This window comes from Anolis sagrei, chromosome 2 (assembly GCF_037176765.1).
Source record: "Anolis sagrei isolate rAnoSag1 chromosome 2, rAnoSag1.mat, whole genome shotgun sequence".
Classification (NCBI taxonomy): Eukaryota; Metazoa; Chordata; class Lepidosauria; order Squamata; family Dactyloidae; genus Anolis; species Anolis sagrei.
In genome coordinates, this window is record NC_090022.1 from 272,547,326 (window position 1) to 272,564,799 (window position 17,474).

Here is a 17,474-nt window from a genome sequence, read left to right on the forward strand (position 1 = left end):
CTCTAATTTCATATAATATTTTGCCAAATGTGGCATTGAACTATGCAGTAATGTTTTATGAAACTTGTATTAGTCTCCCCCCACCCCCTGCCTTTAAAAATCCTATGTTAGATGTTAAGTCTCTGTCTAAGTCTTCCCACTCATCATTTCATGTGTTCAGGATCACTCACTTCCTTTAAAATACAGGAACATAAATATAATTTTTAAGTATTACAACTAAAATATATCAAAACACAGAAAGCCATTCAAAGATTCATCTTAGACCCCTTCTACACTGCCATATAAAATCCAGATGATCTTTTTTGAACTGGATTATATGAGTGTAGTCATATAATCCAGTTCAAAGAAGATAATCTGGATTATATGGCAGTGTAGAAAGGCCTTAGTGTTTTAACTGGTGCTAGTAAAAAGTATATAACTTCACTGGATTTTTATTAACAGACTAACATTACTATCGGCAATTTTGTTTCTTATTTATTCAGTGTCTACATGCCATTTAAGGATAGATTTTTTTTAAATAATTGGTTGAATTCACAAAATTTATGTGGGATGGAAAACTACTAGATGGTTTCCCATCTGCCCTTTTCATCTGGAAAAACGGTAGCTTAGTGATGTCATGTAAGTCTATCAATAGAAATATTGTATTATCTAGTATAAAAGAAACTGTAATTTAAAACATTTTTGGAAAAAATTACAGTGTCTTTAAAAGGTTTTTAAAAAGTTTTAATGACTTTAGCATTCTGAATGGCTGTATAAAGGACCCTCTTGCCCTTCTTTAGTACTAAGAGATTGTAATGATTTCTCCGTGGCAGTATGAGCCCTTGCATCTGATTTCTGGGCATAGACTGATTTCTTTAGGCTTGTAATCTAAAGACAGCCTTAATTAAGCTTTCTTATCAATTCTTCACCACTGGCCTTTTAGATAAAACATTTTTGTTGCATGATCAAATGTTAAATAACAGTGGAAAAAATTACAGATCGTGTTAAATAAACATAGATTTCATCACAGTGTGAGCAATTGCAATGAGTTGATACTTGGAGAACTGGAAAAGGAGATTCTGTGAGTCATAGTTCAGAGGTTCAGCTGGTATCAGTCTTAAATGTAGTTCATATTCGTGACACAATAGCAGAGATACAGTGCTGCAGAGTTGAATGGATTTGCCAGTCTCAGTCTTACTGTGCTTTTGGAGCTTGCCAGGTCAGGCTTACAGTGTTCCCTCACTTATCGTGGGGGTTCCATTCCAGGACCACCAGCGAAGTAGGGACACCATAATAATTTTTTAATATTTATACATTATTTTATATATTTTATATATTAATTTCTTAATTTCTTACCTGCGCTTCCTTACCCACCTCCCGTCCCGTCCCAAGGGCACCTGCCTTTCTCCCTGGCCTCCACAGACCCCAGCAGAGCCTCTGGAGCCACGCAGGTAGCAGCAGGCCAGGGAGGCAGGCCTTCTCTGCCACGCCTCAGGCCACCGCACTTCTGGGGTCCCTGGCCTCCACTGGACGTAAATATTTTATATTTTATATATTTTATTAATATTTTCAACCCCCCCCCCCCCCCCCCCCACAAAACAGCAAGTCTGCTAAAAGTGAGCTGCGAAGTAGCGAGGGAACACTTTATTTAGTCCCATTCCAGCTTAGGTTTTTGACTTCTTAAAAAGCGATTTATATGGAAATGTCTATATTTTTATGAATATTTTCCTTGTGGATATTTCTTGTGCTCTCAATTACTCTGTGCTATTTGCGGGACTGAATACCCATGGTTTTATTTATCCATGTATTACAAAATTTGTTCTCTCTAGTCTAGGCGTTTTCTAGGTCCTCCAGTGTCACTCTGTGGTGTCCTTATGCCAGAAGTTGTTTGTTGAATAGGTTTGCAATTATCTGTTGTTCTGCATATTCATGCAAAGCTCTGGAACATACTTTCTATCGAAATGGGTCTTACAATGTATATGCATCCTGCTTCATTACTTTTATTTTAGAAGTCCCATTTATTCAGATACAATTCTATTTAGCCCTTTGTGCAAACTTTCCCCTAATACACTAATTTTTGGATGTTTTCCAAGATAAACTGTACTGCAAAGTGTGGGTAAAGAAAGACAATATACTTTGAGTTCACACAGGAGTTTGGGAGATATAAATGGGGTAGCTCTGGAAGACACCCCACCTCCATCTGAATGTGTTCCTTATTTCTCATTGATTTTTGTAACACTCCATAATCTAGTTTTGAGGAATGGGCATAAAACCTATGGCACTTCAGATTAGATTGTACTCCAATATCCATAAACTTCAGCCAGTATGGGCAGTGAATTGGAAAAAAAGTGGAAGCTATAGTCCCAACATATTTGGAAAGTCACATGTTTACTATCTCTGTTGATCTCTAAAACCAAGATATGTGTTATTTTCCTTGGACCTTTATTTACATAATATGAACTTCCTGCTTACTTCAACAGAGTGTACAGGATTGAGGTTCTTAAAATACTTTTAAAAGGCTGGAAGAAAATACTTCCCATTCCAGTTACTTCTTAGACCTGTGACTGTATTGGAAACCTGTGCTGGAGTGTTGACATTGACAGAAATTCTGGGCTGCATTGCTGTAATATTCTCTTAAGAAATAATCATTAACTATGAATGGAGCTGTTTCTTGCTTAACTGCATTTAATAAACCTAAACAAAATGACTTGGGTGGTTTGCTTTTTGTAATCAACATGCAAGCGCTCTTGCACTTAGATATGGTTGGCTGTTGGGAAGTAAAGGTGTCTGTGTTTTGGGCAGCATTTCGCTCCTTTCTGAGGTATCTAGGCCACCCATGTAGTCATGTTGAAGGAAATCAACAGACCTTCATAGTTCTGCATAGTAGAGAAAAACAGAAAACACAGCATAATGAATATGAAAGTGCAGTTCTTGAATTCAGGATAACTTTTTGCATAACTTTCTGACTGATTCTCTAAATTCTAAAGAAGGAACTCTTGAGTAAGCATGTACGATATTAGGCGGAATAACTATACTTGTGTCCTTTTTAATTTCTTGTTGGGTTTTCTAGGAAGACTTGTGCATTGGGCAAACAGATAGCAAATATAGTTTATGTGCATTTTATCAAAGTATAATGACCCCCTCAAGATGCTGATCATGTTGGAAGAAGGAAAGGTATGTGAAAAGAGGAAAGAAAACTTGTTTTTTGCGAAATAAATAAAATTTACGATAGCTTGGGGCAGGACTTTTTTGGCATCTAGTTTAGTGACATTCATTTCTTTGTATATGAACACATGTTTTACCATCAACCTTTGACCTAAGTGAAGCAATCGAAAATTAGATAGTGTAGTAATCTCAGTTCCATCTAATTGATTGAGTCCAGCATTCATTTGTTTTGTATAGAGGCCTATAATTTGAGGTTCATAGGTTAATCCGTTTAACATTTATTGGAGAATGGCTGCTATAATTGGTAAAGAAAAGCTTTAGTTGATTTTTTTTATTATAGGAGGATCCTTTGTTCTTGGTATGTTATTGTATTAAGAAAAAAAAATAAGGATTTCTGAGCTATTTAACACCCCTTGTTACTGTGTAGGGTATCTCTCACTATGCTGACCAATAAACTGGTAATTCAACAGAGTTGCAAACCAAATATTTATTGTATTGTCTAAAGCTTTCATGACTGGAATCACTGGGTTGTTGTGAGTTTTCCGGGCTGTATGGCTATGTTCCAGAAACATTCTCTCCTGATGTTTCACCAACATCTATGGCAGGCACCCTCAGAGGTTGTGAGGTCTGTTGGAAACTAGGCAAGTAGGGTGTATATATCTGTGGAATGTCCAGGATGGGAGAAAGAACTCTTGTCTGTTTGAGGTAGGTGTGAATGTTTCAATTGGCTACCTTGATTAGCATTTAATGGCTTGGCAGTTTCAAGGTTTGGCTTCTTACTTCCTGGAGAATCCTTTATTGGGAGGTGATTAGCTGGCCCTGATAGTTTCTTGTCTGGAATTCCCCTGTTTTTGAGTGTTGTTCTTTATTTACTGTTATGATTTTAGAGCTACCAGTATTAAAAAACTCTATTAAAATAGGCTAGCCTTTCTTTTATTTAACATTTACTTTATTGAAGAATTCTAGAGAATTTGAGATTTTGCACACAATTTTATGATCTCTTATCTTGGCCTAATATGCCTGTTGCCTGAACATAGATTTTGGATTTTTTCCCCCTTGTGGCCAAAATAACTATCCTTGCTATTTATTACACTTAATTTTTTTATTGTAATCAGTCTCTGCTTTAGTGTTGTATTATAGTCTAACCCCTTCTGCTTTATTTTCTGATTTGCTTACTAGGAGAATATTTCTGAAATGAATGCTGCCTTTGTATCCTGTCACAATAAAAGCAAATTTGGAGTGTGCTCTGCTGCCAGAGCCTCATGCTGTTCCTGACAGATGACATTTATTGCTTTTGTTTGTTGCTCTAGCCCCAGATCTTTTCAATGGTCAATGATACCAGCTCTGCTCTGTCTTCTGGAAACACATGCAGCTGCATGCAAATTCTCCTAGAGACAAAACATCCCTGAACCTTTCATACTTTGATCTGTGTCTAAAATGTGAAATCATTTCACCATTGAAAAATGCTACCTGTTAATCAGACTTAGGATTTCAGAAAGTATAGCTTGAATCAGTAATGTCCTTGTTCTTTTGGTAAAATATCATCAGTAGACATCTTGTTAGTTATGTAGAGTTATTTTTGCAGTGCTTCTTTCACCATTTCACATTCTTAAACTAGAATATTTCCATAACAGAAACAGACTAATAAAAAAAACCCTAACTGAACAGGCTATTTTTTTTTTTTGTCAAGGGAAGCACATTTTTCACTTCTGCGGATATTAACAAGTTGGCACTCCTTTTCCTGTGGACATCCGTGTTCTGTACTGAGGATTTCCTATGGGCTTCCCCTCCCTTCCCTGTAACCATTTCAGCCAGAACAATTGCTTCTCACCCTGCCTAAGAATGGAAACAGGACTCTCTCTGCTGAACTGATTGATTAGACAGTGTCCCGTGATCCCGGAGAGCATGAGCAAGAAAGAGGGTGCTAGTATGTTTATGTCTTGTTTATGGGTCTCCCTTGGGTATGGGAGAGGACAGGGATACCGCAGGAGACTGGCATTTGCTCTGATCCTGCATAGCTGCTCTGATCTTGTATTTACAGAAGTGGTTGCAGATTGAAATCAGCATGAACATTTGCACTGTGTCAGGAGAGAACATTTTGAAATGTCTTCCCAAAGATGATATTGATAATATTTTTTAAAATCTTATCACTTACGGAATTTCTCATTTCTAGGAGTTTTTTCAGCAACGTCAAATAAAACTTCTCAGATTTAATAGGGGGAAAGTCTGACAAATTAAAAAGAATTCACTTTCAGCTATTTCATAATGCTTTCTTCTGACACATACACAAACATTTCATTCCTGATTCGGTGTGTAACATTTCCAGTTACTCCAGTTCAAAAGCAGCTATTTAGGATCAAATCAGATGCTGTCTTGTACTTTTGATTGTTCTTTCTTGTTGAGCATGACATACACATAGTCTGTATCCAAGACTCTCCTAACAAAAGGGATGATAGCAATTGGATCTTACTGAATGTAAAAGACATGCGGCCCACTGTAGTCTGGGATATATTTTGCTAAATTTACAGTCCATATAATAATGATGATCCTTCCTTAGTCTGTTTTATTTCAGATGTCTTGGGCTATAAATTCCATCATCCCTATCTGACAAGGGATAATGGGAAATGTGACCTAACACATCTGGAAGATACTAATTTAAAGAAGGCTGAATATGAGCAGGCAGCTTCCTAAGCTCTTTATTTGAAGTTGTTGCTTGTTCTGAGAACTCAATATGTTTTGTAACTCTGCTATTAGAAGTAATACAGGTTGAGCATCCCTTATATGGAATTCTGAAATAAAAAATTGGTGTATGAGATAGTAACACCTTTGTTTTCTAATGGTGCATATACTTTGTTTCATGCATACAATTGTTAAAATGTTATAAAGTTATCTCCAGGTCATGTAAACATAAATATGAAACATAAATGAATTTAGTGTTTAAACTTGAATCCCATCTCATTATGTACTTGTGTGCAAATACAGGTATTTTAAAATCTTAAATCAAAAACACTTCTGGCCTCAAGCATTTTGGATAAGAGATACTCAACCTGTATAGGCTTATTCCTGTATGTTATGCTTCATGTTTGTGTAACTTTTAAAGAAATACTGTATGTTGTTGCTTTTTTATTTTGAGTAAGAGATGCTGCAAAAACTGTTGAATAATTTAAAGTTAGGTGTTAGTTTGCTGGATAAGTGAAGTAGATTCCTCTCTAATAATATTTTGCTGTTTTGTGTAGCCCCATGATTCCATTCTTCCAAGTTCTGATTCATGTATTCATGCCTATGTCCATTTAATCCACACTGCTTGTCTTTTGGCACCAATCATGCTTTTTCTGCTCTTCCTGTCTTCCATGCCCTTTAACATTCAGCCTCTGTTTCCTTGATTGTTTTTTCTCTAGTTGGATGCAAAGGATCAAAGATGCAAATATAAGGCACTGTTGCTTGCACAGATACCCCTCAAAAACACACTGATTTGCATTGCAAATTTCCTGTACCACTCTCCATACTGTTCTGGAAGGTTTCTTAATCCTAATTTGGATGGCACTGGCAAAGCAGGTGGGAAGACACCAAGAGAGGTGGAAAATCCCTTTGAGTATATCCCCAGTTGTGGAAATCAGAAATACGTCAGTATGGGAGAGATGTCTTCATTAAAGTACATACTTGATTATTGTTTGTACTTCAGAGGCTGGCCACTTTTCAAGAGTCATTTATAATTATGTGACTCTCTGAAAGGGCTGGTTCCTGCAAATGACAGTTTTCCTCCCCATCCTTACAGTGTCATACCCCCTTGGTAATAAAAATTACAGCAAAGTGCAGGCCACCATTGGATGTCTTAACATCTGTGTAATCCAAGCTTTAACATGTTACAAAGAATATGTAGACCTACACAAAAGTGTCAGGTCTAGTTATAATTACAGCTTGGGACAGTTAATGCTTTGAATTGCCATATTGGAACAGATGTAATGTTTTAAGTCAGCCTCCATAATTGTGATTCCTCATAAAGGAATGTGTACAAAATGTGGTGTAGGTCCTTTGGAAACACTGTAAGAAACAGTTAAATGCAATGTTAGGGTGGAACAGGGTCCGGTCTTTATCCCTTACCAAGGATAACCCAAGAAGGCTTAGGAGATTGAGTGAATAGACACATGTACCAAGGTTTCTTCAGTGCAGAGAATTCTCACAGAAAAGCTGCACAGACAGACCCACACAACAATAGCCCCAAATTGAGGAATTCTGGATTTCTTGAATATAGAGTAAATCCTGCCCTGTTTCCAAATAAAACCGTGGTTATAGAATCATAGAGTTGGAAGAGACCTTGTGGGCCATCCAGTCCAACGCCCTGCCAAGAAGCAGGACAATTGCATTCAAAGCACCTCCAACAGATGGCCATCCAGCCTCTGTTTAAAAGCCTTCATAGAAGGAGCCTCCACCACACTTCAGGGTAGAGAATTCCACTGCTGAACAGCTCTCACGGTCAGAAAGTTCTTCCTAATGTTCAGGTGGAATCTCCTTTCCTGTAGTTTGAAGCCATTGCTCCATGTCCTAGTCTCCAGGGCAGCAGAAAACAAGCTTTCTCCCTCCTCCCTATAACTTCCCCTCACATATTTATACATCGCTATCATGTCTCCTCCCAGTCTTCTCTTCTGCAGGCTAAACATGCCCAGCTCTTTAAGCCGCTCCTCATAGGGCTTGTTCTCTATAGGGCACAAAGCAAAAACCAATCTTCTGGTTTTACTCTTCCATAAGATTGATGTTGAATGTCATGGAGAAAATATTAAATTTAAAAAGGGGTCCCACATGTGTGGAAATCCTTTTATTTGGAATTGTTTTGACAACACATGAAACTATAGTTGATGGGCACTATGGTTGCCAGGATGTTTCCTCCTCCTTGCTAGCCCCAAACTTTGGAGGGAATTGGTGGAGCTCCACATTCTTTCCTTAAGAAAGCTTAGGGAGCAGTTCCTAGCCTCAGTGGGCCAGTAGCACATATCTCCTGAAACAATACAGCATTCTTCCAATCTAAGATGCCATTGATTGTAAGATGCACACTAATTTCAGTACTACCAACAGAAAAAAGCTTATATAGCTTTTTGTATGTATAGTACCTTTGGTTCTAAGGTGCACATCATTTTTATATATGTTTATGTGGTAGGGGGGGAAATGTGTCTTAGAATTGAAGAAATGTGTATCAGTTTTACCAAATTCTCACCTTCTTAAATGGTGTTGATTCCATGACTACTAGCACATTGCTCCACACTTCTACTACTGAAATTGGTTTATTTAACATTGAGCTTATTTGGCAGTGTTCTTGACCTTTCACACATTTCCTGCCAATAGTGCCTTTCTCGAAACCAACCCTCTTTAATTTGTTGTATCACAATCCCTGCAGACTTTCTTGTTACTTACAAGTTTCAGGGGCTTCCCCTTTCTTTACACCTTTTCTGATGTTAGTGTTACATCATCTAAATACTTTATTCCATAATGTGCCTTATATATAAAGGATCTTTTTGTACATCCAAGAACTCCGAATTTAGTATCACAGTATTTTTTGTGATTGTTGGCAGGCCTGGTTGCTGGCAAAATGGACAGACCATTTCATGGCATTTAATGTTGCAGGCAGCTTTTGTGCATTGCATGATATGAAATTCCTTTCCCTGTCTTGGAGAATCTCTTGAATGTTGCATGTTGCACTGTAGTTTCTTCCATGCTTGAATAAAATTTACACACACAAACACACACACACACACACACATATTTAACTCTGTATTTTTCCCTTCCCCAACAGCTGGCTTACCCCTTGCTGTTCTAAACTTGGCAAAAATAAAGCCGTATCAGAGGGGCTTTTTCTGTAATGATGACAGCATCAAGTATCCGTTCCATGACAGTACCATCACATCCAGTGTCCTCTACGTAGTGGGCTTCACTCTGCCCATTTGCTCTGTAAGTAGCTAAAAATATGGGCAGCTGTCTGGGAAAGATCTTTAGTTCGGATCAAGACTTCACCATTTGACCAAGACTTTGAGTGGGAAGGCTTGGCTTCAATGAATTTATTATTGACTAAATCAAGGGTTCTCAAACTGTGCTCCGCAGAGCCCTTGGGGCCCCCTGGGTAATAGTGATGGGCTCCACAGTGCCATGCAGCATCCCGACTCCTCCTCTTTCATCCTCTTAAGAAATCAAGGGCAATTGAAGTTTTGAGTTGCTGGAAATAGCAGCAGCAGCGTCCACCCAAGGCACAGACCCCTTTTTCGCCCTCTCCCTTGCTGTCCAGACTCATTTTCTCACTGCCCAGACCCTCGCCCACTTTCCCCCCCCAAAGCCGTATTTCCCTCCCATTGCCCAGTGGGTGCTTTGATTGTGTTTTTCCTGCATGGCCTAGATCAGTGGTTCTCAACCTGTGGGTCCTCAAAAGTTTTGGCTTTCAACTCTCAGAAATCCTAACAGCTGGTAAACTGGCTGGGATTTCTGGGAGATGTATGCCAAAACACCTGGTGACCCACAGGTTGAGAACCACTGACTAGTTAATATATAAACATTTCTTGGGGCTCCACAAGAAACTTTTGCTTCAAAAAGGGCTCCACGACTGAAAAGGTTTGAGAACCCCTGGACTAAATAAATACAGTAACTCAGAATAAAAGATGTTCAATTAATTGCATCTCTGTCTCAAGTAACACTGTATTCTTATGAAATGTCTCTATGATCATCTCTGTATTTGTTGAAAAATAAACTGACCTAAACTCAAACTAGCAATTGGTTATATATATGTGTGTGTGTGCGTGTGTGTGTGTGCGTGTGCTTGTAAAGAGCAGGAGGAAAATCAGTTACTCTAGCAATCGCTATGGGGAAAGGCTAATTCATAATTGGAAATAACTTGTGTTGACCTTTAAGACTCAATCTTGTCCTGTTTATCCCAGTTCAGATCCCATTGGGAAATAGTTTTCAGCAATCATATTTAGTGCTGTTAAATCAACTGATTATACAGAACAGATATTTTCTTTCCTAGTTATATAGTATCATTCAACATTGATGTTGTAGTAACATTTAAGAGTTTCAAGAGAAAACAGGGTTGGTGTCAATAAATCATGATTAAACAGCAAGTACTTTGAATAATATAGGATGATAGGTGTTACATTATTTTGAAAATTCTTTTTGTAGGCAGTTTTTGACATCAAGCTTCAGTCAACCAGCTGATATATGAAAACAAAGTTAGAAAGCAACAGCCATTGAAGCAACATCCACAAACTCCGTCTTCTGTATTTATTAGGTGACGTGACATAGATTTAAGTGGTTGACAGGTTAGGCCTATATTTACAGGTTTTAGAATAGATTTACAGAAGTCTTTTTATGTTTCCAAAGTTTGCAAACAGTTTAGCCCAGACCTGGGCAAACTTCGCCCCTCCAGGTGTTTTGGACTTCAACCCCCACAATTCCTAACAGCCTACTGGTCCAAAGGCCCAAAACACCTGGAGGGACAAAGTTTGGCTATGTCTGGTATAGCCCAAGACAAAGATTTTTAATATCCCATTAGTTGCTTAACTCTTTCAAATTAAATCAGTGATTACTTTCCATATTGCCAAACAAGAGAACTTATCTTATCACACTAACAGCAAATAAAGGAATCAGATGTTTCCCCGATGCATTACTGGGGTAGAGAAGGTGGGGAGATCGCCTAGTTCGTGTTATCTTCATATAATAGTTCCTTGACCTAATCCCAGTGCAGAATTTATGCATGCTTAAGCACATTGAAATCAACTGATTTAATCACGAATAATTCTGTATTGATTTTAGGACCCTTTGTAGCTAAAACTAGATGTTGAGGAGAGCAGTTCTGCCCAACATTTCCCCTTCATATCCTAGCAAAGGAAATTGAAAAAATACAATTACTTTGTGAAAAAAATGACTTTTCTTTGCATTAGAAAATATTTCAAGTTAGTAAAGGTAAAGGTTTCCCCTGACATTAAGTCTAGTCGTGTCCGACTCTGGGGGAATGGTTCTCATCATTTCTAAGCCAAAGAGCCGGTGTTGTCCGTAAACAACTCCAAGGTCATGTGGCCAGTGTGACTGCATGGAGCACCTTTACCTTCCCACAGAAGTGCTACCTGTTGATCTACTTACATTTGCATGTTTTCGAACTGCTAGGTTGGCAGAAGCTGGGCAACAGTGGGAGCTCAGCCAGTTCCCTGGATTTGAACTGCCAACCTTTCAGTCAGCAAGTTCAACAGTTCAGTGGTTTAATCCGCTGCGTTACCAGGGTGCCTGATTTAGAGTTAAGCATCCTTATTGAATTCCAATGTGCAGTTAAACTGAGTGCTGAGAAGTATTTATAGCAATGAAATGCAAATCTAAGATGCCTAGCATGAACCTATATATGTTTGGATGTAAGATTAACTAGTGTAACTTCAATGTATGCTTGGGGAAGAAAGTGTGGGGAAATCCAGTTTCAGTTTTTAGTTATCAGCAACCTTGAATCATCAAAACAGTAGGCCACACGTTGAAGAACTGTTTCTTAGAAAGTGTTGTAAACATCATAACATGTGTCTACTAGCCTTTTAAGACTCTTAAAAAAGTAAGACCTTTGTGAAATGCTTTGTGCAATCAGATAAACACGCATCACAAATTACAATCATGTGCTCATGGTAACTCTTCCTGGAAGTAATATTTCATTATATATCTACACTCCCCAAAGTTAGTACTGCTCATTTGTTTGCTCTTTACTTCAGCAACATACTATTACAGTCAATACTTGACATTTACTTGGAGCTGTTCCTCCTTTGACTATCCTGTAGAACCTGAAACCAGCCAAGTTGTCATTGTTCATTAAGAGCTGGAACCGCTGGAAGTCCTTTTAAAGGGTGTTGTTAGGTCCATGCAAGCTGTTTTCAGAAGTTAGTAAAGGTAAAGGTTTCAGAAGGTGCCCTGATCTTACTAGGAACAGAGTTGATGTATCTAGAAAGACAGTTAATAAAGAATTTAATAAAATCGCAAAAGGTCCAAATTCTAACTCTTTCCCAATCTGACAATCAAAAGTCTCTGAAAAAGGTTGGAGGTTAGATTGTGCAGTGTTCTTTTCTTCCTTGTCTTCTGTGTCTTTTCTTCCTTGTTCTCTGTATCTATGGCAAAGTCTCTTTGTTTGTAAAACTAGCTGTTCATTTTTTCAATTGTTGGACTTCTACCAGCCTTTGACTATCAACCTTTGACCTTCAATAATGTTAGCGTCCTTACTCCTTCTAACACCTCCTGGACAAATGGTTTACTCCCGAGAGGCTGCCAGAGTTAGCTGTAAGGCTCTGCCTCCCGGGGGGTGTCTTTAAGGGAAAGGGAATGTCTTAAAGCAGTGGTTCCCAAGCTTTGTTGTTTTGGACTTCAGCTTCCTAACAGCTGGTAAACTGGATGGGATTTCTGGTAGTTGCAGTCCAAAACAACTGGAGCATCAAAGGTTGAAACCACTGTCTTAAAGGGAAGGGCTAACTGTGGTTTCCCCCCAACAATCACTATACACAAACAGACCAGGCCCTTTGGACTAAAGAAGACTTAAATTGGGGGAAATAGTGGGAGTCTCTGTGGGGGCATGATAGGTGTGAACACCTTCCATTTTCTTGGGCTAACCTATTATATCTGACTTCAGGAGGCACAACATTTATCTGTAAATGAATAGTTACTAACAATATTTTACACAATATGGACAAACTGTTCAAACATTGTGGTGTCTATTCTTCAAGTGTATTTTTATTGTATTTCTGTGTTTTAATACCAGGTTTCCCCCCCTCAAAGCCCCATTGTGTATGCTTATTATTAACCCCCACACTTATTAGTGAGAAATAAAACATTCCCACTGATTCTAGATTATTGAATTTTCATCTATATCAACATTAACCTTTAAAGTAGGTATTTGAATATTCATTATGATATTGACTATTGATATTAAACTAAAAGAATCTAAATTCATGTAAAGTATTGACTGTTTGCCTGAGTGTGCTGCATTTAGTTCATTTTCTCAGTCAAAATGCTACATGAAGTAGTGTGCAGACAAATTTCGGTGGCAGACTAAGGTACCTCTTTTCTTTAAAAAGATATGTGCAATGTGGGGGGGGGGCGTTTGTTACATGTGAGTGGCACATTGTCCATTTGTTCTCTCCTCATCATGTCTTGTATTTCCTGAATTTAGAGGTGGCTGTAGCTAAAACTGAACCAACCATCTACAAGATGGGAGGAATCAGTAGATACAGCCCATTAGATACTATGTTTACTCAGTGGGAAGGGCAAAGTATTTTGTAAAGGGAAAATGGAAAACCAAAGAATAAGGAGAATTGTAAGCCATGAGTCTCAGTTTAGGGAGAATGCCATATGATGATGATGATGATAGAATATAATGGAATGATGCATTACTGACTGACCAGGAACACTCTCACAGCAACATCTGTTTCAGGTCCCACTTCAATGGAGGAATGACCAGTAGTAGGAGCAGTGGTAGGCTAGGGGCTATGCAGGAGGTATGGTACATTATGCTGTGTAGTTGCAGAGTAGGATTTTTGTGAGGCTGAAAGATGTTTTGCTGATATTTGACAAACTTTAAACACTGTAGGTGTATCTTATTATTTGGAAGGCCACAGACCTATTTTCAAGCTTGTTTGGGTTCCAGAACCTAGGAATGTGATAAAAAGGGAGTGCTATGTAGGGGAAGCAGTGTGAGTCAGCCATAGCACCTCCTGCTTTGTCCTCAGGAATACCTCAGCTCTTGCCCCTATGTATAAAATGTACACTGACTTGAATGTGCATGCTAAAAACCTTCTTCGTGCAGCCTTTGCCTCAGGAATTTCTATGATGTATTTAAAACCTGTTTCAGAGCTATGCCAAAATGAACAGTACTGCTTTTCTAGGAGTAGAAGCAGGTTTTGTGGGAGTGTTAAAAGCAGGATGCATCTTAGTACCATTCTTGACATCTACAAATAGTGTTATTTCATGGGTTTTCTCCCCTTTACAGCTGGGGCCTGTGGCAGCAGAATGGCCCAGTGCATAGAATAATGATCTCAGGAAGTCAGAACTGCATTCAGAGTTCCTAGCAGCTGTATACCAACTTGCTTTAGTAATAGTTGGCCCTCTGTACCCACGGATTCTGCATCCATGGATTCAACCATCCACTGCTTGAAAATATTTTTTTAATTACCCCCCCCCCCCCCAAACCCAACCTTTGTTTTGTTATTTGATATAAGGGACACGATTTCAATATACCATTGTATATAATTAGACTTAAGCATGGATTTTGGTATCCATGGGGGGTGAGCTGAAATCAACCTGCAGCGAATACTAAGCCTCCTCCTATTTATCTTGGGTTCCTTTACCTTAAAATGGTGGTTCTCAACCTGTGGGTTCCCAGATATTTTGGCTTTCAGCTCCCAGAAATCCTAACAGCTGTTAGACTGGCGGGGATTTCTGGGAGTTGTAGGTCAAAACACCTGGGAACCCACAGGTTGAGAACCACTACCTTCAAAACAAAGCAAATCAGGAGTTTTATTTAAAAATATTCACTGTGATTAAAACTGCTTTACACACTACTGTTTATCTGTACATGAAAGCTGTGACAAGAATACCTGTAAAAATATAAAGAATTTATTCATTAAATATATAATTGTGTGCATTGTACATTGAGAAGCCAGAATATGCTGTTATATCCTGTTTTGTGTTAGCTTGTTGACAAACACTGATATGCAAAATGCCCTTTTATTATATAGCTAACCCAGGCAAGATCGATTCTATTGGTTGTAATTTAAAAGAACTGTATACATGATCTGAAAGTCCTTGTACATATCGTTGAAACAATGCTAAAAAACAAACCTAAAAGGTTCTTAGATAAGTATTATAACTAGCTAGACTAGTGGCAATGTGCAGTCATTAACTACTGGGTTTTGAACATGGCACACCTAGGCTCACATCCAAACCCATCATACTTGAATGTCTTTGAGGTCATAGCTATTTTACCTGATTTACATCATAGGATTTTCTGGCCATTAAAACATTGCCTTGAACAAGATTGAGTGCAAATGCAATAAAAAAATCGACAAATATTTCCTGTCAAAACATTTCTTAATTAAGAAGTTTGGACTAATGCAAACAGACTTAAGCCTTATGCTTGAACTCCCTTTGAATGTATTTGCCAAACTAATTGAATTACCAATTTGATCAGCCTAACCCTCAAATGAATTTATACAAACAGAATGCACAACTGTCTGAGTTGAAAATAGAGCATATGCAAAACACTGAAATCTAAACATGAAATTAATTTCAAATAGACTCAACATCCAATCTTATTGGTGTCCTTATGTTTTCTAGTACTAATTTCTGAAAGAGGGTTCTTCTCTGTTCAGGTTTTGCTTTATTCTTCCTTCCAATTAATCTTATATTATATGCTTCTAAATGCAGGGGTATAGGAATACCTTACTTAACTTTATTTCTTTAATTTATTTACCTTATTAATATCCTGCCTTTCTCTACCCCAAGGGGGACTCAAGGCAGCTTACATGTGGCACCTCCACAGTGCCTTAAAAACATACAATGTTAATTTAAAAATAAATTAGATTAAAATTAATACATATTAAAATACATTCCTATGTTAAACAACCTTAATTTCTGAGATAGTTCATGGCGGGAAGATATGTTGGGATAGGTAGACTGGGCTAGAACCTTTTAAGGCTTTATAGGCTAAAGCCAGTGCTTTGAACTGTGCTCTGTAGCAGACTAGCAGCCAGTGAAGCTAACATAATGGGGATGGTATGCTCCTTTTACGCCGCTCTAGTGAGCAACCTGGTTGCCGCCCGTTGAACCCATTGAAGCTTCTGAACAGTCTTCAAGTCAACCCCACGTAGAACGTGTTTTAGTAATCTATATGGGATGTAACCTTAAAATTGGGTCATAACATTTGGAACATTTATGGACAATTAATCGGGAAGAGATGAATATTGGTGTGATAATGGTAGGGATGGAACACTTTAGGATTGTTGAAGCCACAAAAACTTTTTTTAGCCCCCCCCCCCCCATAAAAAAACAAACAAACAAAGAAAGAAAAACATATATTAATTCCTTCTCCCAGCCCAGTATCTGTTTTTCTTTCTTTCTTTGTTTGTTTTTTGTTAATTGTCCATAAATGTTCCAAATGTTATGACCCAATTTTAAGGTTACATCCCATATAGATTACTGAAACACTTCTCATAAACTGTCAAAACCTAAGAGAAACTACAAATCTTACAATCCAGAAACTTGTCCCTTGTTATGTAACAAAATTTAGAAGACTTTAAAAGTGAATTGAATTCAGAAGTTATTCAAATATATAAAATTTAAAATGTTCAAATGTGATAGTTTTATGAACGAAGTTATACAGAAAGAATAATGGCATCTTATATATTAATTCCTTCTCCCAGCCCAGTATCTAAGATGCCATTATTCTTTCTGTATAACTTCGTTCATAAAACTATCACATTTGAACATTTTAAATTTTATATATTTGAATAACTTCTGAATTCAATTCACTTTTAAAGTCTTCTAAATTTTGTTACATAACAAGGGACAAGTTTCTGGATTGTAAGATTTGTAGTTTCTCTTAGGTTTTGACAGTTTATGAGAAGTGGGAAGAATGGTAAAAGCTGAAAACAGTCAGCATTACAGTAAGACAAAGAAGGTTATTGTGTATTTGAATTTAATGTAATCTTTAAGGTAATTCAGAGGCAGACCTTATAGATGATGGTCTGCATCTGCATAACCTTATTTTCAGAAAAGGAGCTGAGGAAAATCTCAGACTTGTTGATACTCACTTTACTTCATGTGTAAAACATTTATGTGTAGATGGTTTGGTGCTCATTCTGCCTTATGGTGATCCTAAGGTAAATGATCAGGGGGTTTTCTTTCTTTCTGCAAGATTTGTTCAGAGGAGATTTTCTTTTTCCATCATCTGGGGTAATGAGAGTATGTCTTGCCCTGGGTTTCAATGGCTGAGTTGGGACTGGAACTCTAGTCTCCAGAGTCATTGTCCAGTGCTCAAACCTACACAGCTCTGGCTCTTACTGCCCCAATGTTGCAGGACAGATCTCCTTGGCAGAGTACAAGACTGCAGTATGCGAAGTTATTTCTTTCTTCATTAAAATTCTGAAGTTCCTTTAAAGCTTCAGCAAGCAATACATGAATGTTTTTGGTAATTATTTGGAACTGGAAATTTTCATGCTGCCTTAAAAGTGGAGTGATTAAAAATTTAATGTGGTTCTGCCTCAACTCCGAGATATTTAAAAGAAGCTTTTAGGGTTGGGTTTCTCTTACACTAATTTGAAATATGCTGTTTTTTTGTT

At 37.9% G+C, this 17,474-nt stretch overlaps 1 protein-coding gene across 2 annotated transcripts in view; it reads left to right on the plus strand.

The window, feature by feature from the left end:
* Window positions 1-17,474, plus strand: part of PLPP1 (phospholipid phosphatase 1) — a 90,172-nt gene that overhangs the window by 16,399 nt on the left and 56,299 nt on the right. The window contains exon 2 of one of the 2 annotated variants that reach the window (XM_060761494.2): window positions 8,930-9,084. The exons of the other annotated variant lie outside the window; for it this stretch is intronic. Within the exon in view, the coding sequence (XP_060617477.1) occupies window positions 8,930-9,084 (155 nt within the window). The remainder of the gene's footprint in view (window positions 1-8,929; window positions 9,085-17,474) is intronic. 2 annotated transcript variants of the gene reach the window in all.